Genomic DNA, 23,629 nt, shown 5'->3' with positions numbered 1-23,629 from the left:
CCTGTATAGATCTGAAATAAACTGAGCTTTAAGAAGTGGAGGGGGAATGAGAAAAACAAGACTGTAATAGAAGAAATAAATATCGTGGGTAGATGGCAAATTATACCTATACTTAATTCACCAATGTTTCAAGAACGTATCAAGATTGGTTTCCGTTGGCTTAAGGTAGTATCCCTTCACATGGTTTAAATGCTTGTATTATGGGTGCACCAAATTTACATAAATCAACAGGATTTGAAAAACTAAGTCAGAACCATCAGACCACACAAAATTGAAATTTACATAAATCAACAGGATTTGAAAAACTAAATCAGAACCATCAGACCACACAAAATTGATTCTATCTAGTGAACCAAAAGGAGACCCTCCAGGAGGTTGCATAGATGAATAGATCAGCCAGTGGAAACCTGCAAGCCTTTCAAATCAACCACCAACAGCCACTGATTCTTCTGCTCATTGTGAGGCTAAAGACAAAGAAAAACCAAACCACTGAAATGTCTTCCATAGTATAATGAAACATAAATGAGTACATGAAACATTCTTGATAAACATCGTACATGAAATCCATATAATGTTTCTTACTTGTGACAGTATCCTCCCTTTTCATTAATAAAACTGAGTGCAAAAGGAGTAAATGAATTTGGCAGATGAATATGATGCAGTGGTACCCCTCCCACCAGAGAGTACCTTGATGCCAATGATAATATGTAGAATAAGGGTCATATTCCTCTGTAATGTCTTGGTTGTTTGGAATTTGGTCTCTATGAGAATCAGTAGCAGTTCTGGTGAAGACAATAATGGATATTGTTGAAAGGTCAGAATATTGTACAGATTTATGGGTCATGTCTGTGAAATAAGGTCCCCAATTTTTTAATTTTTTTCCTTCCACATAGAAAACACTTTTATTGGCAATAATGTTACATTGACTGGAAGGGTATACTTCCACCTATTTTTATATTCAGTGCAGCACTCAGCAAAAGCTGATTGCCTTGTTTGTATTAGTCGGGTGTGTCACTGAACTTCCTAGCATCTCTGCTCAACTATTCTGATAGTCTGCCTAGCGTATGAATGCCACATTCACGTGGAATGTGATACACAGACCTTGATCCTCTTTAATGGTAAAAAGCATACTTTTTATCTTAGTTGAAGGGTGCAAAACACACTGGATGGATGTTTCTGTAGGAGGTTGCTGATTTTTCTGGATATTAGGCCAGCATGAAGCAGATAAGCAGTTTTTGGCTTCTATTGCTCCGTCTCAGTCTCGGCTTCTTTCTCAGGTATCATTGCCTGTTAAGTTATCATCTGAGCATCCATTCCTTCGGAACACTATTCATAGGTGGTATAATTCTGCAGTGAGGCTCTCCTTGTCTGAAATGTAAGAGCTCTGTGCTCCAGAGTCATTAGCATTGAATTTCTATGTGATGAATGGTGGTGGATCAAGTAGTGGAGATAGAAGTCTGTGTGTTTATGTTTTCTTTACTTAGCAATCCATTTGTTCTCCTAACTGACTCAACAAGGAAAGTTAGTTGCCCTCTTGGTCAAGATTCAGCATGAACTTTATATTATGATGGATAGAGTTTGAATGTTCCAGCAATTTTGAAGCTTTCCCTCTTCAAGTGGCCGCACGACAAATGTATTGTCCATGTGCTGATAGAATCACATTTGTTTCAACTTGGTGGATTCTAGAGCCCTTGCTTCAAAGTGTTCCATTCATCATGATGGATGATAAGAGTGTCAGTACCTGGACGGCACATTTGTGGTGTGGCCAAATGGATTGAAGAGTTTCAAGAGTTCCTAGAACATTTAAACTTTTATCTATCGCAATATGAAATTCATAATAGAACTTGAGGTGATAGTTAAGAGAAGAATGAACGTATCCCTATGTCACACTGTATATAGAAAACCTACGCAAACTGACCTCTATCTCCATGCCTCGAGCCATCAGCATCTGTCACAAAGAAATTTAGTGCTAAAGATTGTGCTACATAGAACTTGAACAATTTCATACAATGATAGCCTTACCAAAGAATTAAAACACCTATAAATAATGTTATGGAGGAATGGGTACTCAGATCATTAATCTGAACAGGCAATAAAAATCAAGAATGCCAGAGAAGAAGGTTGAGACTGAGACTAGGAAAAGGAGCCAAAAATCATTTACATACATAATGTGCAAGCCACTGTATGGTGTGTTGTGGATGGTAATTTGTAAAACTGCTAGTCATTTCTTTCCTCTTCCATGTGTAAATAGAGCTAGAGAAAAATGACTTTCTACATGCGCCAGAAAGAACCCTAACTTCTCTTATCTCATCTCCATGGTCTTAAACAAAATGAATGTTAGCAGCAGTAGAATCATTCTGCAGTCAGCTTCAAATGTGGGTTCTTTTAAATTTTCTCAATAGTGTTTTGCAAGAAGAATGTTGTCTTTCCTCCAGGGATCGATGAAGCATCTCCATAATACTTGCTTGTTGATTGAACCTGCCACTAACAAATCTAGCAACCTGCTTCTGTGTTGCTTTGATGTCTTTCTTTAATCTGACATTGTGGGGATCCCAGACACTTGATCAGTCCTCAAGAATGGGTTGAACTAGTATTCTGTATATAGTCTCCTTTATACTTGAGCTACACTTTGCTAAAATTGTCCCAAAAAACCTTATGCTGGCCCAGGCTCCGGAAAGAGTGATAGCCTTCCACAGAAACATGGTATCCAGTGTATTTTGCTTCCTTCAACTAAGATAAAAAGTGTTCTTTGTAATGTTAAAGGTGATTAGATATCTGAAAGCCAGGTGTGTATCGTATTCCATGCAAATGTGGCATTTCTTAATAAGGGGGAAACTATTAGAGCAGTGTAGGAGAAATGCAAGAAACATCAGCATACACATGACTACAACAATGAAGCAAATCAGCTTTCATGAAGCACTGCCTTGAATATAATTCTGAAATGAAATAATGTTGGAGCAGTGCAGTGGTACAAATGCCAAGTTTCTAGGACAGCATAAATAAGAAGTCAATCAAAATAAAGGCGTCAGAAAACCTAATAAACAGGGATGGATGTTTCAATTTAAATAACACTTGGGTCCCAGTACTCAATTTATTAAAATCTCGCCTGCATCATACCCACCAGAGCAGAAAATGCTGAGAAAATTTGTGTTTCATGGAATATCAGTGCGAGGTCTGAAAAACAAACGAACATGAAAGGATATTGTGTGTGTTGTGCATCGAATACGGCTATAAATAGCGGAGTGAGATCAATTCTTGTTGGAATCCAGGCAGTGAGTACACATAATAGCAAAACTCAGAACCTAACAAAAATGGCTGTGTTGTCATCAAAATATTGTGCATAAAATGGAAACATAGTTTGCTTGCACACACACACACACACACACACACACACACACACACACACACACACACAGTGTCATTTGCCTCATATTCCATCTGTGAATGGAATGGGAAGGAAGTGTGGTGCCATCTGCCTCTACTTGATAGTAAGTTTCGGATTATAGCTATAGATATAGATGTGACAAGTGTGTAAAATGTGTTCTTTGTCCCCAGGTGCCTTTGTGGCATACCATACCATGGCATACACACCACTGCTCGCCCAGCCATGGAGAAACGTTTTAATAATTTGTGATTCTTCAGTTTCTCCCCGCATATTTCTTGTTTGAACAGTCCTCGGGCGTGCTGCCGGTCCATAGCGTCCAGCGGGCACAAAATTTCTGCAATCAGACATGTCACCATCATCTGGTGTGCTGACGAACTGAGCTCCTGACGGCAGGCGGCCATCTTAAATCCCCTCCCCCTGCGAGGCGTTCTCTCCGCAGTCCACACCTGCAGCCACGCATCGGCGGTTGCTGAGATGCTGGTGACGGTGTCTGTGGTGGCGTCAGTCTAATTAAAAAGCTGCTCATCAAAGAAAACGAATGGGCAACCAGTGCTGATTAGGCAATTACACTGATGCCGCCACAGATGCCGATGCCAGCATCTCAGCCACCGTCGACACACGGCCGCGTGCACAGACCGTAGAGAGAATGCCTCGCAGGGGGAGGGGATTTAAGACAGCCACCTGCCCTCAGAAGCTCAGTTTGTCAGTGCATCAGACGATGGCGACATGTCTGATTGCCGATATATTGTGCCCATTGGACACCATGGACCGGCAGTACACCCGTGGACTTTTCAAGCAGTTTTAATAATTATTTATCATCAGTATGCCCTTTTCCATACGAAGCACTGTTTCTTTTTAGAAATGGATGTAGCAAGCATTGTTTTATGCTGTGTTTGACATAAATTAGCACCTTTACTTCATAAGAAGTCCAGATTTTTTTTTAAGTTTGTGTCTTTTGATTTTTAGATTTTTATTTTATAATATTTAAGTGAGCACCTCAGTTTTAACTGTTGTATACATTAAAATCCTTCAGAGTTAACCACTGTATCATCATACAAAATACTTAAAATATCAGAATGTATATACTATACAATACAAATAAAAAACTAATCAATTTGTTGACTGATCCCACCCACATATTATGAGTGACCTGATGGTGAATGAACTTTGTCACCAAAACTTTATGGAACACCTAAGAATTATAAGGAAACCTGCCACTTCTGGCTTATATCAGTAGGACTGACTCAATGACAATCTGACAAATTATCTGACCAGAAAATTACATCACTTTGTGGATGCAAATGCCTCCCCCCCCCCCCCCCCCCCCCACACACACACACACACACACACGTAGATGTAAGTAAATGGTTGTTGTGAACAAATGGGTGGATTGGGAGGGATTCTTTTCCAGTAGCAGCAGAAAATCTTTGTCCAAGCTCTTGATCAAACTGTATCAAGATCTGCACAATTTGCCCATGCTACTGGCTGTAATATATGAATGACACATTCACCATCTGGCTGCATGGAAAAGCAGCACTCCAAAAGTTCCATTGGAATCTCGGCAACTTGCCCAAGAACTTTCAGTTTTCCCAGGAATGAGAAAAGAATGGTATAAATCCATTTCTGGAAATGAAGGACCGGATCTCCCAATGGCAAAAAGGAAACCAATGCAGACCAGCTGATACCTACATCCAAATCAAACTATCATATAAAGTTCAGAACAGTTACATCATGTGCATGCTTGGTGTATGAACCCACCTGATTGGTAATGTCAACAACATCAAATAGGAACCGAGAGTCACTTGCCATCTTCTCAGCCAGCAGATACAACAGCAAAATAATAAAAATGGCCATGGTGTCCAACAGGAAGCAAGACATACGGAATTAAATAAGAGAACAACTACTGGTGATACACTTATATTTTGTTGAAGTCTTCACCAAACTTTTGTGGTCCTGTCCTCCTCAGTTGCGCGTAATATTACGGTATATTGATAATATACCGTAATCTTCACCAAACACTTAGGCTAGGTTATTAATCAACTTTTCAGAATGGCCACAAATCCAGAATTTAGTTGGATCCACTAAGGATGCTGTAAAAGCCTTCAAACTACAAGCATGTATGAGATACATTGTGTGGTGCCACCTAAATAGGGGAAACTGGGAAGCCTGTTAACAATAACATAGCAGAAATTAACATTGTGTTCAATTGGGAGACTGCAACAGATTGTCAATAGTACGTACTGTCATGTGGTCAGCCTATAACATTCCAAGACATCTGCATGTTTGCTGTGGATGTGCCCAAGCAAAACAAGAAAGGCAACAGAAATTGTGAATGAGCCTAACATCAACGGAGAGGATTGCTATAGGCTTCTGATGTCCTTTTGTCTCTAACTGAGTTGTTTTCATTTCACATAATAAAGGAACTTAAAAAACATGGAATATTATATATCAATTGGTCTTTTTAAATCTTGCATGTCTCCTCTTCTGTCTCAAATATTCTTAATAAACATGTGTTCCAGGTGCATGTCTTTGAGGGGGCAGCTTCATTACCTTGTAGTTAATGTATCTCACTTGTAATCGGTAGTTTTCTTATTATTTGATCTCTTAAGATATTACGGAACTTGCTTTGAACATTTTCTTTGCATGATTGGAATTGACATATTAGTATCTAAAGTTTCATGCTCTTATGTCAGTCTCACTCTCAGTATAGATATTTAAGTGGTGTGTGGTATTAGATACAACGAGCTGTGAGCAGCCGCATGGAGGTTAACTTGAAGCTGGAACAAGATGACATGGAAGGAGTGGATGACCGTGAATGGGTGAGTTGAAATGTTTAGAAAATATAAAATGTAAATGCAGTAAATCACAGTGTAAAGAAAAAAATCAGAAACACTTTTATTGTAATTGAGAGAGATCAATATTGTTCTTCCTGAGGAACCTATGAATGATTGATAGAACATATGGAGCAGGCTTTATGGTTCAGGTTTTGTAAATTCTGGTGCTCTTCTTTTCAACTTGATCTAGTGAATGTGTGATGTAGCGATGCCAAAATGAGCAGTGAGATACAGTAGTGAAAGAGAACAACACAAAATAAATAAAAAAAAACTATAGGAATGAACAGTAAAAGTCTGAGGCAACGTAATTGGAGGCGAGGCTGAGACAACCCACATGGGAAAAGTACATGTGTAAAAACAATAAGAAAGAAGTGGATTGTGGGATGCAGTTCTTCTTATGAGCTTATGAGCATTGTTTAATAATTAAGTAACCTTAAGTTGAAGTTTTTTAACACATTTCTTGTTCTTTTTCTGAGGATTGACATGAATCATGTTCTGCATTGTTGCATTTCTTATTCTGTCCTTTCTCATGTTATCCAAAATCCCTCATAGAAAGTGTCTCTCTCTTGCTTGTATTCTACTCAGCTCTTCCTTTATTCAGGTCGAACATTCTGATCCCTAGGTCAAAGGTGATAGATAATGTGATTTTTGTATAATGATCTTTGCTTTAGCAGGTATTTTCCAATTCCTAATTATGTCTGTACAAAATAATAAAATTTCTGGGCAGTTTTCTGTCCTGTTCAAAATTTCTTGTTTGATATTTCCTTTCCTCGTCAACTTAATTCTTAGATATATGAAAGTGTCTACATCTTTAATAATTTTCCCATTACAACTTACAGCCTTCATTTTTCCATGTCCCCTGCTGATTTTCATTACCTCACACTTTGTTAACATTATTTCCATGCCTGCCTCTTCAGCTATCATCTGTCAGATATGAGTTGTTGTTCAAATTTTTGCTCATTGTCTTCTCATATTATCAAGTGTGATATGCTATGATTTTCATATCATTTGCTGTTGACCCTTGGCAAGTTTTCTTTCTGATGCTGTCCATGACTACATGTCGGGATGGTGGTCACAGGCCACATTAATATTACTGTCCAATGTTGCCTACAGCTAAGGCCATAAAAGCAGGCATTTGGCTGTCTAGCTTCTACATGAAGTGCAGTGCTAAAGACTTTGTCTTTGTTTGGAGTTGGACTGGCAACTATTGTTGCTGCTTTCATTGGATAGGTATGCACCGTTTAAGGCTGACTGTTCCATCTTGAATGCCTGCCTGCCCCTACTGAGGTAGTCAGGGATGACCAACTACTGTCGCTCAGACAGTAAGGGAGCCATGTCATAACCAACACAATCATACTGCCATGGCCGAGTGCCTGTTGGCTCACATGCTTGCAGAAGTTGGTGCAGTAGTTCATCCTGATGGGTAACTTATTCTGCTTGCGCCTGCCCACAGGTATGTGACAGGTGGTTACTGGTGCCCATGCCCCTTGGGCCCACACTGCTTTTAATGATCATTCCAGTAAGTAATTTCACCCTATTGGGAAACTGATGGTCTGTAATAAATTATCATTTGGCAGTGAATTATGTGCTGAAGGAAATATCACCACACATTTAATCTGTTCAGGAAGTATCATACTGAGAATAATTATTAATCTGTGACTCAAGCTACATATAAAATGACAGGGCCATTTATACTGGACATTGTGGTAATATTTTTTCAGTTTTTTTAGAAGTGCATTACAAGAAACATTTGCTTCCCTTACTAGCCACACAGATTAAGGTTATGAAAGGAAGACACTATAATTTTGTGAGAAGTAGTGATTGTAAAAAATATCATGACAATTTGGTTTGATGTGTATTGGCATGTTCATTGTAAGGTAATACTGATGCTAACAAGACCAGTATAGAAGAGTAATAGCCATTGAAATACACTTGAAAACACTTCTGATGTAAGAGGTCAAAGCTGTGCATCTACATTGATCACGTGAATGGGTAAAGATAAACCACTCCTAAGTTTACGTATAGGGAAGGTGGTCCTAGTTTTACCCTCGTGATTTTCTGTTATCATCCTGTTCCAAATAGTGACTAATATTCCCCCATCCTCAGGTGACCATACGGCATTTCTCAGTGTCAACTTCTAACAGCTTTGGGTGACTACATACCTGTATTATTGCTTTCTTACTTGTCAGACTATGAGAATCTGTTTACTTATGAATTATAAAACAGGAGCTGCTATTATCTCTGCTCAAAGTGTTCTATTGATCATTTATGGCTTCATCATTGAGAGGACTGATCATCTCTTTTGCTACAAATATAAAAAAATTAGACACTGAACTAAATAAAGTCCAAAACTGAAAAATAAAAGGTAAATGTTTCATTAGAGCGTCACACAGTTTCCTTTCTGAAAAGCTGTTAGTGTTGTTTCACACTGATATGTAGTCGTCACCTATTTGTGCAAGTTTTCTTCTAGAACATGTATCAACCTTACACATTGATATGTATCCTGTTCTGTAGCTGAACAGTAATTGGATTGCAGTTTTTGACCTGTATTCCTATTGTAGTTGGTGATGGGAATTCCACCATAATAATTGTTGACATTGTCCTGCAAATTTATATCAACAAATAGGTTTTTAGTTTACTCCTGTATTCTTGATGTCTGACTTTCTTCTAACCATACCCAGTCTGAAAATAATATTTACAGAATTTCCAATCTACATGTTAGAAGAAGGTACTTGCTTCAGCTGCTTTGAATTTACAATAAATAGAACTCAGATTTGTATCATCTTTCCAGTAATCTTCAATAAGATTCAAACTTTGTTTAATCAGTACATTTGGAAGTTTGACATCTACAGAAGATAGAAAAGTTATGTTCTTTCATCTCTTCCTCATGCAGCACGTTCTTAACAATTTGGTTTTCAAGAATAACAGCATTGAATAAAACTAATGAATCTGTTTGCAAATGTGAAAGAAAACTTTCTAATGTTCTAATTAGAGGCTTCATTAAGAAATTTCATAAATGGGATTATATTAAAAATGTATCCCAAAGAGTACTGTGTTTGCCAGCGTAAAGAAGCACTTTTTTCCTTCAAAAATAGATCCAAAAACTGGATGTGTCTTATACACCATTAGTAACTTAAGGTATGTACCTATAAGCTCCATTTCTTCAAAATTCCTATGTTGTGGCTTGAAGCAATTCACTGTTAGCTTCATTGTGAATTTTGAGCATTCCAGTTATATAGAGTTCAGTGGACGCACATGCACATCATTAACGGTTTTTATGTTGTTTGTACAATTTTTAGTTATTGTTATGTTTAATGTGGAGGTCAATTTGTGTTGAACCTATATTGTGGTTTTATTTGCAACTATGGTTGAAAAACAGCACTCCTATACTATTGCATTTAAGCTGCAGGTGACTTTATATGCTAAAGTGCATGGAAATGATGCAGCATAAATGCATCTTTAACTGAAAAAACAGTAAGAACTTGGTGGAATCAGGAAGATGTTCTAAATAAAGCACCTTGCAGTAAACATAAAATAAGAAGTTGAACTGTTAAATGCCCAAACATGATGCAGAACTCAATACTTGGATTTTAGAGAACAGACATGCAGGAATTTCAGTTTCTACAAAAATGGTCTTTTATCAAGCGATAGCGTTATCTAAAACTAAGAGATTCCTGAATTCACTGGGTCAACATCATGGTGGTCAAGATTTATAAAGACATATTAGATTTATATGTGAACAAAGACAATAACATCGCAGAAGATGCCACCTGAGTATGAGGAACAAATTTCGATTTGTCATTAATGCAAGGAAAAGAGAAAGTACAAACTTTACAAATTGGAAATGTGGACAAGATTCTACTAACCTTTTATGTGCCTTGTAACAGAACTGTGGTTTCCAAGGCCCAAAAAGTGTTACTGTTACTGTTAAAACTTCAGGGCATGGAAAGACTCACTACACAGTCATTTTATGCTGCTGTGCTGATGGGACAAGATTGCCACCACTTTTGATTTTTAAAAGAAAGATGTTTCCTAAGGAACAATTACTGAAAAGAGTAATTGTCTATGTATGCAATAATTAATGGATGAATGGGTGAAGGAATGAGATTATGGGTAGATAAATTTGGTCTAGGTGATCTAGGTGACCTGGAGGCCTAGTGAAGAAGCCTGCCTTGTTAGTAAGGGATCAGTTTCATTCTCAGAGAATAGATGATGCTAAACATAGACTAAATGAACTGAAGACTCAGTTAGCTGCAATTCCAGGGGGACTAACTAGTTTACTTCAATCATTTGATGTATATATCAAACAGTGGAACAGATGGATTCAATCTACAGGTTTTGAAACCGCACTTTCAGGAAGGAGGAAGAGAACTAGCATTTCTCAAGTTGGTGAGTGGGTCAAAGCTTCATGGGACTCTTATAAACTCTGAAACAGTGATTAAATTGTTTGAGAAGTGTGGAATCAGTAAAGCACTGAATGGTATAAAGGCTAATTTATTGTATGTGGATTCAAATTCTGACATGGCAGCTCCAGGCATTTCTTCCTTCAACCCTGAGGATGAATTTTGCAGATCTGAGGATGAATATTAAAAGGTGACCACTTTTTCCTATTTACATTGCATAGATATTTGATGTACCTGCATATGTGTTGTAGTTGTTTTGCAGTAGATGCGTTAAGTGGGAAATTTTTTCCCTAAGAAGTCTTAAAAAGTGAGGCGCATCTCTTATGCTGGTGCATCTTATAAGCTGGCAAATATGGTAATCAGATACACGTAGCTGGTAAAACATCACCATCTGATGGGCAATAATAAGTCACCACCCCCTCCACCCAACACTCGTTTTTGGACAAAAAACGTGAATATGCACTGGTGCACAACACGAAACAGTTACCATCACAGTCAATGTATGATATTGGCAGATAAGAAAGATGAAAGATTTTGCAATAGGAGCTTAGAATATACAAACACTGTAGAAACATTTAAAAATGAAAGAAATAGCTGAAGAGGTCATGAAGTTAAATACAATACACACCACTTCAAGAAGTGAGATGGCAAGGACAAGGATAGATAAATATTCCTCAATACTCTCTTATGCGTAGTGATGCATAAAGAAGAAAAGTCAATCTGGAACTGGCGTTATAATAACAAAAATGATGAGGACCTGTGTATTGATATTTGAAGCTATAAACAAAAGACTTGGCAGATTGAGAATAAAAGGTAAATCTGGGAATATGACAATAACAACAGCATACTCACCAACAGGACAAACAGGAGGAAGAAGAACAGGACAGTTTTACGAGAACATTGAATGCCCCTGTAGTAAAGTACCAAAATGTGACATACTGTTAGTTTTGGGAGACTTGTAACATTGGGCTCAGTGGCTGCAGAGGAATATTTCCTGCTAGAAATAATTTACTCATTAAGAGTACCAATTTTCCACATGAAATGAGACATCTTGGGACATGAAACTTGAATGTTGATGGAGTAGTTAACCAAACTGATTGTGTTTTAGTAAAAGCACATCATGCCTTGTCAGTCACAGATGTACTGAGCTGCAGGGATCCTGTTTACTATGAAGACTACTATGCTGTAAAAGCTGCAGTGAGAGAGAAGTTGCGTATCATAAATAACTGCAGAACAGAAAAAAGAGTAAATTGTGACATAGAATAACTAAATCATGTGGAAACCGTAAAAATAACCAAATAAAATTAAGAGATACTACAAGAGATGATGAGGAAATGGTAAGAGACCAAGACAAGTGGAACATGACCCAGAAAGCAGTAAAATAGGTACCAGAAAACAAATTACTTGGGATTAAAAGAAAAGAAATAAACAAACAATCTGGTGACAAGTGTAGACTAGGGACAGAGGATAGAATTATGGTAAGACTGACTATGCTACAGAGAAAAAGAAAATATGCAGAGGTACGAGGAGATACCCAAAGAAACCCGGAATAACACTGCCGTGGACGTAGCTTGTGTAGCATGCATTTCTGCCGCTAGACATTTACAGTGCAATTCATTGCTGCCTGTTTTGTCAAACAGGCTTGTTCTGTTCATTTGCAGTGATTGTTTTTGCTAGCACTGTTTTGTTCTTGTTCAGTTTTTTTATGATGGCAACTTTGAGTGAACAACATGCAGCTATGAAATTTTGTTTTCCGTATGGTAAAAATGTTGCTGAAATTGTTTCAATGTTGAAAACAGCTTACCAAGATCATGCTATGGGTAAAACTCAAAAGTATGAGTGGTTTGCTCTATTTAAAAATGCGACATGTCAGTTGGTGACAAACCTCGTTCTGGATGTCCATCACCTGCCTGAATCAGTGAAAATATTGAAAACATTCAAGAGCTTGCGCCCACAGACCATCAACAGACAGTTGCTCAATTGTCAGAGATTAGCATGTAATATTGGAGCTCAGTTCAGCGAATTTTAGTGGAGGACTTGGAAATGAAAAGGGTTACTGCCAAGTTTGTTCCTTGGTTCAAGTTGAAACATATTGTGTTTTGAAACAACAGCTTGAAACTGATCCAAATTTTCTGTCAAAGGTTATTACTGGTGATGAGTTGTGGTGCTGTGATTATGACCCAGAAACAATGTAACAGTCAAGCGAAAGATATCATTCTCATCCCGTCCAAAATAACAGTAAAGTAAAATCAAACATCAAAACAATGCTGATTTGCTTTTTTGATGTCAAGGGTGTAGTTCATTCAGAGTTAGTTGCTCCAGGTCAGACCATCAATCAAACCTTTCATTTCGATGTTTTAGGAAGATTGCGCAACAGTGTTCATGAAAGCAGACCCAATTTGTGGTAGACAGGAGACTGGTGTTTCCACCATGACAAAGCAACTGCACACGCACCCATCTCTGTTAGACAGTTTTTGACTAAAAATGGCAGGGTTCCGCTGTCCCACGCACCTTATGTGCCTGACCTGGATCCGTGGGATTTTTTTATTTTTGGGCTGGAAAGGACACCGATTTGACAACATTGAAGGAGTCAAGGAAGAAAATGAGGGAAGATCTGTCAGCCATTTCTAAAGATGACTACAAAAAGTGTTTTGAATAGTGGAAGCACCAGTGGGACAAATGTGTTAGTTGTAATGGAGAGTATTTTGAAGAAGATAAGGTTGTTGTGTGAACAATTTGAAAATGTATAGCCTTTAATAAGTAATTCCAGTTTTTCGGGGTCCCCTTGACTATAAAGAATTAAGATCAAATGCCTATATGATATGAAAGAAAAAGAAGAAAAGAATACTGGAAAGCAAAATTTCAAGAGCTAGAACTAAAGTAACAAAATGAAATCTTGGGAAAATTCTATAATACAGTGGGGCACACAAAGAAAAAACTTCACAGTATATTAAATTTATGTGAAAATATAAATGGTGGGATAGTTAGAGATGGGCAGAATATTTGAAAACAGTACTGAATATCAATTCAAATCATGTATTGAGATCCAAAGGAACACAAGGACAATATAGAGCCAGGAGAAGAGAAGAGAAAAGAAAAGAAGCAAAATGATCGATGGGACAAGAGGTGGAGTCAGTAATATACTGATTGAAAATAGCCATACACCTGTCATAAATTGAATAGTGTGAGAACTTATATGGTGGTCAACACACAATACAGAACAATTATAAAGCCCATGAAATAATTTCGAAAATTGGTACAGATAAATGACCAAGAATGATGTAACTCTCAAAGCTTTTTTGTAACATTTCTAAATATTTTCCATGTCCATCGTTTGCCACACAGCACACATCTGATCAGTAGTCCAATTCTCCCATACCCAATCGATCATGTGAGGAGAGACAATAAGAAACGATGCTGTGCCACAAGTCTGTGAGGTTCTGCTATAGATGTGGAATATAACTGCCATTCTTCATGTATTCCTCCCCCTCGAGAAATTACTTCCAGTGACAGTGGTTGCCAACTGAGTAGCTCCAGGTCAGTGGGCACATGATACATCCAGCAACATCTCATGCAATTGTGAAAATGTGGAGGGGCACCACCTAGTTGAAACATAAAATTCCTGCAGTCAGTTTCAAGTTGTGGCTTGAGCCACTGTTGCAGCTTGTTGATGTATGTAATACTTTTGACAGTTCTCTCAGCAAAAAAAGGATCCATAGATTGTCTTGTAGGACTCAGCATAGAACATGTTAACTTCCTCGGAATCCTGGACAAGTTTGAAATTTGCATGAGGATTATCTGTCTCCATATGTGTATGTTGCATTGGTTGATCTTCCCCAAAAGATGAAAAATGACTTCATCACTGAAGATAAATTTCCTTGGAAAGTTGTCATTTTCAAGGAGGTTTTCCATATCACTGCAGATGGTGCAATTTGTGGTCATGGCCTATGGCTTCCAGAAGCTTAAATATGTACAGCTTCTCTCTTAATTGCTTACAAAGGATTTTTCACACTATTGTCTGAGAGTGTTTGACTCTGCACTAGCTTGGTAAGTAGGCTTTGTGGGACTTCACAACATTTCACCTCTCACATAGTGTGCTGTCTGTTGAGACATGCTCAGTCAACCCTAGCATTTGCATCACACAGTCAATCATGCTCCTTGAATTTCTTGTACCAGTTCTCTGTGCTGTTGTAAACTTGTGTTATCTTGTGAAACTTGCCACAGAAAGTTCGTTGAACACTTACAGATGATTAACAACAGGCAAGGTCTAGCGTGCAGTGTGTTACTCCTCCTAGTCTGGCATCGTTTTCAGCAACTATGGTTGGTGGCACCCCTGTCTGCAGTTTTCCAAAGTAACTAGTTGGCACCATGTTAAAAAAAACTTTGAGAGTTTGTCATTCAGTAATGTATCATTTGTTACATTACATTTAGCTATTTACCCATACAATTAAAAAAAAGGTCACATGGACTTTATAATTACCTTGTGGATAAGAAAAATTCAGTAACAAATAATGTTTGGGAAAGTGAAAGTGTGAGAGTGGATTGTCAAACTGGAACAATATGTTGTCTGAATAAAAAAGAAGAAAAGTTATCAAGTGAGAACTATGGAGGCATAACATCATTGAATAAAGTCTACAAGGTATTAACAAGGATTCTGACTGAAAAGAAAAAGAAGGGGGCAGTGAAAATATTTTCAGAGTGTACCAGTGCTTTTTTCGATTATATAGAGGCACTTTTGTCACTAGACAAATAATGGAAAAAAGTGAAGAATATGACAAAGATCTCAACTTCCTGTTTGTTGATTTTAAATAGGCGTTTGAGAGTGTTAACAGAGCAGAATCACATAAGCAGTGGCAGATACAGAAAAACCTCAAGGAGGGGGTGCTAAACATATCTTGAACTACCTTTACTTTTACTGTAATAAAAAATAATCGTCACATGCAAAGTTTAAGAAAGTTTTATTTAAACTGATTATACACATATACAAGACAATGCCATCTTGTGATATAAAAAGTTAAGATTGTTGTTCTCTTCCTTAAATGATGAATCCTATGTACCTATTTTCTTCCTGGCAAATTGGTTAATTACATTGTCAATAGGACAATCAATGTCAGGGTGAGTGTTCAAAAGAGCTAAGGCATTATGTTGATCCCTATGTGCCAGACAGAAACGCATAAAATACTATGACGTGGACGCACGCGCTACATAGGAAAGTACAACTACACAATAACTCGATTCAGTTGAGTTGACTGGTGAAAGAAATGAACGAATAGCATGCGGGCTGACTGGCGGGGGCAACGCAAGTGGCAATGCGGGTGGCTCCGCAAGTGTGTGTGTGTGTGCGGGGGGAGGGGGGGGGGGGCAGGTGCATGCCCCACACCCCCCTCCCCCCATATCTGTCTGCCACTGCACTTAAGGCACTAAAAGAACTGTGAATCTGTAACAAATTAAGGATATTAGTTAACAATGAAAGACACAAAGGCAAAAGTAAAGCTAAATAAAAAATGATCAAGAATTTTTTCTTCAGGCTTGGGACCAGAGTGATGATCTCTTTACAGTTCCATAATTGGGCATTTTGAAGTGTCAGTATAAAATACTGACAAAATAGGATCAGTTATGTGTATATGTAAATGATATTGCAAGTGTGGCAAGAGAGATAAATACCCTTAATCAAATATATGTAATAATTGAAGCAGGAGGAAAAATTGGACTTTGTATATGTGAAAATATATGATGATGTCAATTTCTAGGGCCAGAACACCACTAAATGACTTGAAGTCTTCTAATAAATGTTTGAAAGTGCCTGCTGCTTCAGTTACATAGGTGTCCTTTTAGCCAGCAGTATTAATGTGAGAAAATATATTAAGAGAAATAATGCAAGCAGAAAACAGAGGCTATTTTGCACACTTATTCTCTAATTACAGTGACAAGAAAGGTAAAAGTATACTATTCATTTGTATAACCAGTTGTCATGTATGGATCAGATGTATGGACAGTAACGGAAGTGGATAAACAACCTGTGAACATTTGAATGAAAAATACCATCTTAAATCTGTGGACAGAGTATGGGAAATAATATACGACAATGAATTATAGCAACCTATACAAGGTAAGGATGTAGTTAAATTTATCAAATCTCAAACATTTGGAGGTGATGTCAGATGACAGGACACCAAAGAGAACCATGAAAAGGACATTAAAGTCCACCAGCAAGAGGGTCCTACCGAGATGGAGGATGGAAAATACGTTAGTTGACATTACCAAGATGGAGATCTGAAGCTGGATGAGAAAATCAGAAAACAGAGATGTATGAATGTTAACAGTAGAGGAGAAAAAGGGTTCCAAGGCCAGAGAGGGAGATCATCATCATGACAACACCATAAAAGGAAGTCGGGGGGGGGGGGGGGGTGGGGGGGGGGGGGCCGTGAGTGAACTGGTTAAAAGAATAAAAAGATAGAAATCGATGGAGAAGGGCATTTTCTGAGGGTCAGCAACATTTCAGTCGTGTTTGTGTGTCAATAGACTGCTCAACGCCTTCTCCAATTGGTGAATGGTTACATTCACTCCTTTCCATTATTTTTAAAGTGCAATAGTAAAGGTGTGGTTGTTGTCTTTTTTATCTCCATGTCCCCACACTTGTAGGTAATTTCTTTGTTGTGCTATACCATACCCATTTTTAACTGACCTACTGAACTTTGAAAAAAATGTGTTGCAGTTATGTCCATGCATGCATTGACCCTTCTAGCATTATCACCAACTCTATAGCAATACTCTCACCCTTCTGTGTGGAAGATGCTTCAATAGAGGCATTGTGAATCACTGAGAGTTTTACTATTTTTATTCTGAGAGTGCATGTTCCAGAAAAGGCATGCAACATTCACTGCCCATCACAGGACTGAACGACACCTGGTGGCATTGTGAGCATGTTACGTGATAAGGAAAGTATATAAGTGGAGCAGAGATGAATGGAGACTCATTTAAATACAATAAAGGCCACAAATGGGGTAATCGAGGCAGCACATTGAGAAAGCTATTGACATAAGTTACTTTGACAAAGGGCAGCACCTGGGAACAAGCATCTTGGAGACGGCCAAGCTGGGTGGCTGTTTACATAGTACTATCAAGAGCATTTATGGAAAATGGATGATGGACAGTGAAAAAATTAATGGATGACAGGATGTGGGACGTCCAAGCCTTATTACAAAACATGGAAATAGGAAGTGTGCCCACTCTGTAAAGCAGGATGGGCAGCGATCTGTGGCAGATCTGATGACAGAGTACAATCCTAGAGCAGGCGCAAATGTTCAGAGCATACACTTTAGTGCACATTGTTAAACATGTGGGTCTGCAACAGATAACCTCTACAAGTTCCTATAATAAAACTGCCAGTAAAGATTTCAATGGGCGTAGGATCATGAAGATTGGGCTGCGGCTCAGTGGAAACATGATGTCTGGTCAGATGAATGTTGTTTCTTGTTACATCAAGTAAATGGTTGTGTTGGGATACACTCTCATCCAGCCTGCTCGAGACATCGACCACCCAACATTTAAAGCCTGGTGGAGGCAATATTAGTGTGTTAGTAATTGAAGGCACCATGACAGTTGTGGACTATGTGAATATTACTGTGGGCCTTCAGCCTCCTGCATCCCTTCATGCTTGATGTCTTCTGCAACATCTATGGCAATTTCCAGCAGTATAATTGTCTGTTTCACAAGGTCAGAATCATGCAAACGTATTTCAAGGAGCATGATAGTCATGAAGTCACACTGATGTCTTGACCATCAAATTCACGTGATCTGAACTTGATGGAAACTTTTTTTTTTTTTAATTGCAGCCTGCCACGACTAACTGTCTTGTGCCATCTTCACTTCAGAGTAGCAGTTGTACCCAATGTCCTCAATTTTTTGTTTGTTTTATTCCAATCTCTCCAAAAGCCAAACTGATAATCACCTTAACACATCCTCAGTTTTCTTTTGCAATCTTTTGTATGTTATTTTTATTTGCAACTTTAATGCATAAGATATTAAAGTGGTTGTACGATAGCTCTCACATTTATCTGTCTCTACCATCTTCGGGATTGTGTCCACGATATTTTCTCGAAAGTGTGGTGGCATGTCCTCTGGTCTCTCAGATTCTGTATACCAACTTGAATAGTGGTGTGGTTTCCATTTTAAAATTTCTGAAAGAAAGTTACCTATGCCCTTTGCCTTGTTTGATCTGAAGTCTTCCAATGTTAGGTTAAACTCCGGCCCTAATACTGTATCCCTTCTGTCTTCCACTTTGTCTCCATCTCTTCTATAATGTCAATCATTTTTCAGTTTCTTCACATTTTTACTTCAACCATTTTGCATTAGCTTCCCTGTGTTTTCTTATTTATTTCATTTTTAAGTGACCAATATCGCTGTGTTCCTGTCTTATTCCAGACAGTTTTTGTGTTTCTGTGTTCTGTCAACCAATTGATGTTTTTCGCCTGTAAACAAAGATTCCTTTGTAGGTTACCTTCTTTTTTGCATATTTATTTCGCCAACTTCCTTTAATCACCATTTCTTGGAGACGTTCTTTTCTCTTCGACTGAAACACCTATTAGAGAATTTCAAACACACCTAGTCATTCCTCATCATTTCAGTATCTGACTTCCTTCTCCATTGATCCTTCCAGATGATTCTCTTATACTTTAACCTACTCTTCATCAGTAGTAAATTGTGATCTGAATCTATGTGTACTTCTGGGTACACCTTACAAGCTACCCGTTTTTGGCAACTCTTACCTCACCAGGATGTAATCCAACTGGAATCTTCCATGTCTCCTGGCTGTTTCCAAGTATACCTCCTTCTCTTCTGATTTTTGAACTGTGTATTCACTATTACTAGCTGAAATTTTCAGCAGAACTCAATTAGTCTTTTTCCTCTCTCATACCTAATACTGCCCCCCCCCCCCCCCCCCCCCCCCCCACTTACTGCAGTGTTCCAGTCCCCTCGTGATTATCTCCTTTTACATGTTGTATTACCTGTTTAGCTAGATCTTGGTCATCTAATGATTTATAATATCCCTAATTTTGTAAGCTTCTCAAGATGACAGGTTAATATATTGAAATATCCTTAAATAATTCCTTTTAAGGCACAAGTATTTAGACAAACGGCTGAAGGCCTTACTTAAGTAAAATTAAAATATCGTCTTGGCTAAAGGCTCAAATAACTTTTCAGATCAGCAAAGGAAATTCTTGAAAGGCAAGCATTTACCAATTTTGTCTAAAAGCCATATTGAGGAAAATTTCGATTAATTCCTCAGTTGAAAGCCGAATAATATTTCAACATAATAAAAAGCAACCTTTAAAGACAAACATTTAGACAGTACAACAAAAAACCATCTTAAGACAACTTGAAATATCTTGATGGCTGAAGGCCCAAACAATTATTCAAAATAATTAAAGACAAACCTTAAGATAAGCATTTACACAGTATGGCTGAAGGCCATGTTAAGAATTCAAGATAATTAAAGAGAAACCTTACCGATAGGAATTTAAACATTGCAGCTGAAAGCCACAAATTTTAAAACAAACGTGGCTGAAGGCCTAAATACAGAGCAAACAAGAATTTTAAATAGAACTTGGCTGAAGGCCAAATCTTAAAATACTTCTCATAAGGTTCGGCTGAGGTCCATATACTGAACATAGAACAGACAAAATTAATACACGACTGAAGGCCTGGCATAGTACTTGCGACAAAAGAAAATCACAATCATAACAACAGAACAGTGGTGCTCAGAAGTGCTCCAGGGGTCGGCCTGGGGAAGAAACTTTAACAACAGTTTAGGTGAGACAGGCAGCCAAGCGTAACACTAAATAATCGGTTGGCAGCATGACCTAGGGACCGCTGACAAAACCAACCAACAACCTAATCAATTCCCTTCCACCCGACCAATGGCACGACAACCAAAAATTTCATCGAGGATGAAGATCCCAACAGCACTATGTCTTGACAATTGGCGTGTAAACACAGTCGAGGCACAATAACCACTCAAAGACAAAAAACGAAAAAACACCAAAGCCGTCGAACTACAAGCCGTGCCGGACACATCGAGACGGCGAGGAAACACACACTCGCTGCTCTGTCCAACCGACTGACTGCTTACTCCAGTACGCAGACAACAATCATAACTACTCAGTGGAAATCACAGAAGCTACACACAGCTCCATGTAAACACGTGCACCAAAAACTCTGACAATCCAAAAACCAATCACTGTGGAACAACAAGGAGAAATCACAAGTCGACACACACAGAGTTTCCATAAGCGCTCGGTGACCAACTACATGTCGTCTGATGAGACGACCGACCGAACGACCAAGCAAGATTGTCCCCACTCAAGTTACGTGTGTTGGAAATGGTCGAGCGAGTCATGGCTGTCCGGAGCTCACTGCAGCTCCATCCCGAATCCCTTGATGTCCATTCAGAACTCAGAGACACAGTGACCCGGGCACACTGGCTCGGACCCAACCATGCAGGGGTAACTCTTGCCCATTGGCAACATCTCTGCACAAGGAAGGAACCTACCCACATTGGGCAAGATGACCAACTGACGAAGCCCAAGCCCAGAAACGGTCAAAAGACCAAATACAGGTCGCCCAATGAGACGACCAACTGAATGACCAACCAGAAGTCGTTCCCACTCCAATATCCTTCCATCGGACAGTTCATGTGTGTCACCAGTGGTTGGCGAGTACTGGCTGTCCGCACCTCACTGGTGCTCCGTTCCAACTGAACCCCGACAGAGGACAACCCGGAAATACTAGCAGTCGCTCCAGAGATTGTACATCAGTGCACTTATCGATAAGTGACGCCAGTAAATCGAATAAGAAATGAGGTGACGGTACTGTAAAGACATGATGACAAGCAATGAATGGCATGAACATGAGCTGTGCACGGCTCAAAAATATCTGTGCAACGAGTGACTGAAATTTTATTGTGAAATTTTATTCTAAACTCTATTATTATTCATACAGGATCTTGTGTACAAAATCTAGCATACAACATTTCAAAGTTCAAACTTCATAAAGCTTGTCATACAAACCTTGTCCAATTTTGAAGAGATTAAATCTGGAAACAATTAGGAAGTGTAACTATAATTGTTGATAACTTTGTTAAGATTGAAGAACAGTGGATTAGCAAAATCAGGACAGAACTAACGGGAATTTTAAGAACTCACAGGTAAAAGGACTGAAATTTGGATCAGGGAGGTCTCTCGTGATTTAACTTACTTTAATTCAGTAAATACTGTTCCTGATTTTTTTCACGAATTGATGCTTATCAGTCATATTTCAGTGTCACTTTTACGGTGATGCAATAGAAAATGAGATCCCCGTATTGCTTATTCAGAAATAAACATAATAAATACAGTTTTATGAATGTATTTTTATTTGGTTAACATGTGAATTAAATTGGCTGTACAGTTGCAACTGTGTTCACATAACAAAATATATTTCATAAGTAAGGTGGGTGAGCAGTTGTAGCCAACATTATAAACTAAGAATCCCAATAAATAACACGCTATTACTGAAAATCAAAATAGTGTGTTAAGAACTGTTGTTATAAGAAAATAGCATCTAGAAGTTGGATTGACATGTGATACTTCCAGCATGAGTTTTCATTTGAAGTGTCGATAATAGTAACATTAAACATTTTTGTGCTAACTCTGAATGATCAAACTAAAGTGAGAAAATAAATTTTTATGGTACTCCTTTCATAACATGGATGCAGCTTGAATATTCTGTAAATCAATTGGTAACTTACTAACAGGACACTTTTTACTAATTTTGCTTACAGGAGGACTGAAATTACAGCACTGAATCATCAAGACTACACAATCTACATAGGGACCACACCACTTTTTATGGATCTTTTTAATTCCACTGCTGCAGCATTGGAAGAACCAGGGTCATTTTAAAACTGAAAGCACACAATTCTCACTTTCAGTGAATTCACTGCCACAGTATGAAAAGTCTCTTATAACAACTAATTTCCAGCACTTCTGTGAGATTCGTCTCTGCTGACTGAATTAATATATGGGTCAAGTTCTGCTCTGTCACCAGTTAATGCTTTTTGAATTTTCAGATTGACATTCTTATACACTCCAGGCTCTTAAAATGTCAATGACAGCCCACGCGCAAAGTGTAATAAAAGAAACAAAAAATGTAAAATGCTTGTAAACATTGTTAATAATGACTGAGGATATTGAGGGCTGTCAAACTGTCCTTCAGATTAAAACATAGTGTTGATCTTTTTGCTGGGCCACTTTTATTTGTTAACTCGGCAGTGTGGCCCGTCCTAATTGACAATTAGCCCAAGAATAATGTTAGATACATTTTAACTGAACTGCCTGTTTTATATATATATATATATATTTAAAATATTTATGATATGTGTATTTATAGTGAACAGTACTAAGAATATGAACTATTCTTAATATACAGTATCCAAGATTGTTTTCTGTTCTGGATTGGAACAAATTCACTCAGTGTCATATTAATTTTCTTTGCATGTCCATATTCAAAAGGCACTGTTGTGTCTTCATGTATTTTGTTTAAAATGATCTGGTTGTCATATTTTATGTAGTAAGTTTACAAATGCAGGGTAAAATAAGTTCAAACCTCTTTCAGCAGTATACAACTGTATTAAAAAACCATATTATTTTAAAGCTCTCTCTCTCTCTCTCTCTCTCTCTCTCTCTCTCTCTCTCTCTGCCCCCCTCCCTCCCTCCCTCCCTCCCTCCCTCCCTCCCTCCCCCCCCCTCCCCCCTCCCCTCTCTCTCTCTCTCTCTCTCTCTCTCTCTCTCTCTCTCTCTCTCTCTCTCTCTCTCCCCCCCCCTCTCCCTCTCCCTCTCCCTCCCCCCTCCACCCTCCCCCATTCCCCCTCCCACCACTCATCCCACTCCCCATCTGCGCGTGTGCGTGTGCGTGTGCGTGTGCGTGTGCGTGTGCGTGTGCGTGTGCGTGTGCGTGTGTGTGTGTGT

The 23,629-nt window shown here is 38.5% G+C and overlaps 1 protein-coding gene across 2 annotated transcripts in view; it reads left to right on the top strand.

The window, feature by feature from the left end:
- Nucleotides 1-23,252, top strand: part of LOC124790106 (coronin-7) — a 238,154-nt gene extending 214,902 nt beyond the window's left edge. For both annotated transcript variants that reach the window (XM_047257676.1, XM_047257675.1), the window contains 2 exons: nt 6,121-6,204; nt 22,444-23,252. In XM_047257676.1, the coding sequence (XP_047113632.1) occupies nt 6,121-6,204; nt 22,444-22,452 (93 nt within the window). In that variant the 3' untranslated portion in view covers nt 22,453-23,252. The remainder of the gene's footprint in view (nt 1-6,120; nt 6,205-22,443) is intronic.
- Nucleotides 23,253-23,629: the final 377 nt, after the last annotated feature.

Source organism: Schistocerca piceifrons, chromosome 3, assembly GCF_021461385.2.
Source record: "Schistocerca piceifrons isolate TAMUIC-IGC-003096 chromosome 3, iqSchPice1.1, whole genome shotgun sequence".
Classification (NCBI taxonomy): Eukaryota; Metazoa; Arthropoda; class Insecta; order Orthoptera; family Acrididae; genus Schistocerca; species Schistocerca piceifrons.
This window is presented reverse-complemented; position numbering and strand designations above follow the sequence as displayed.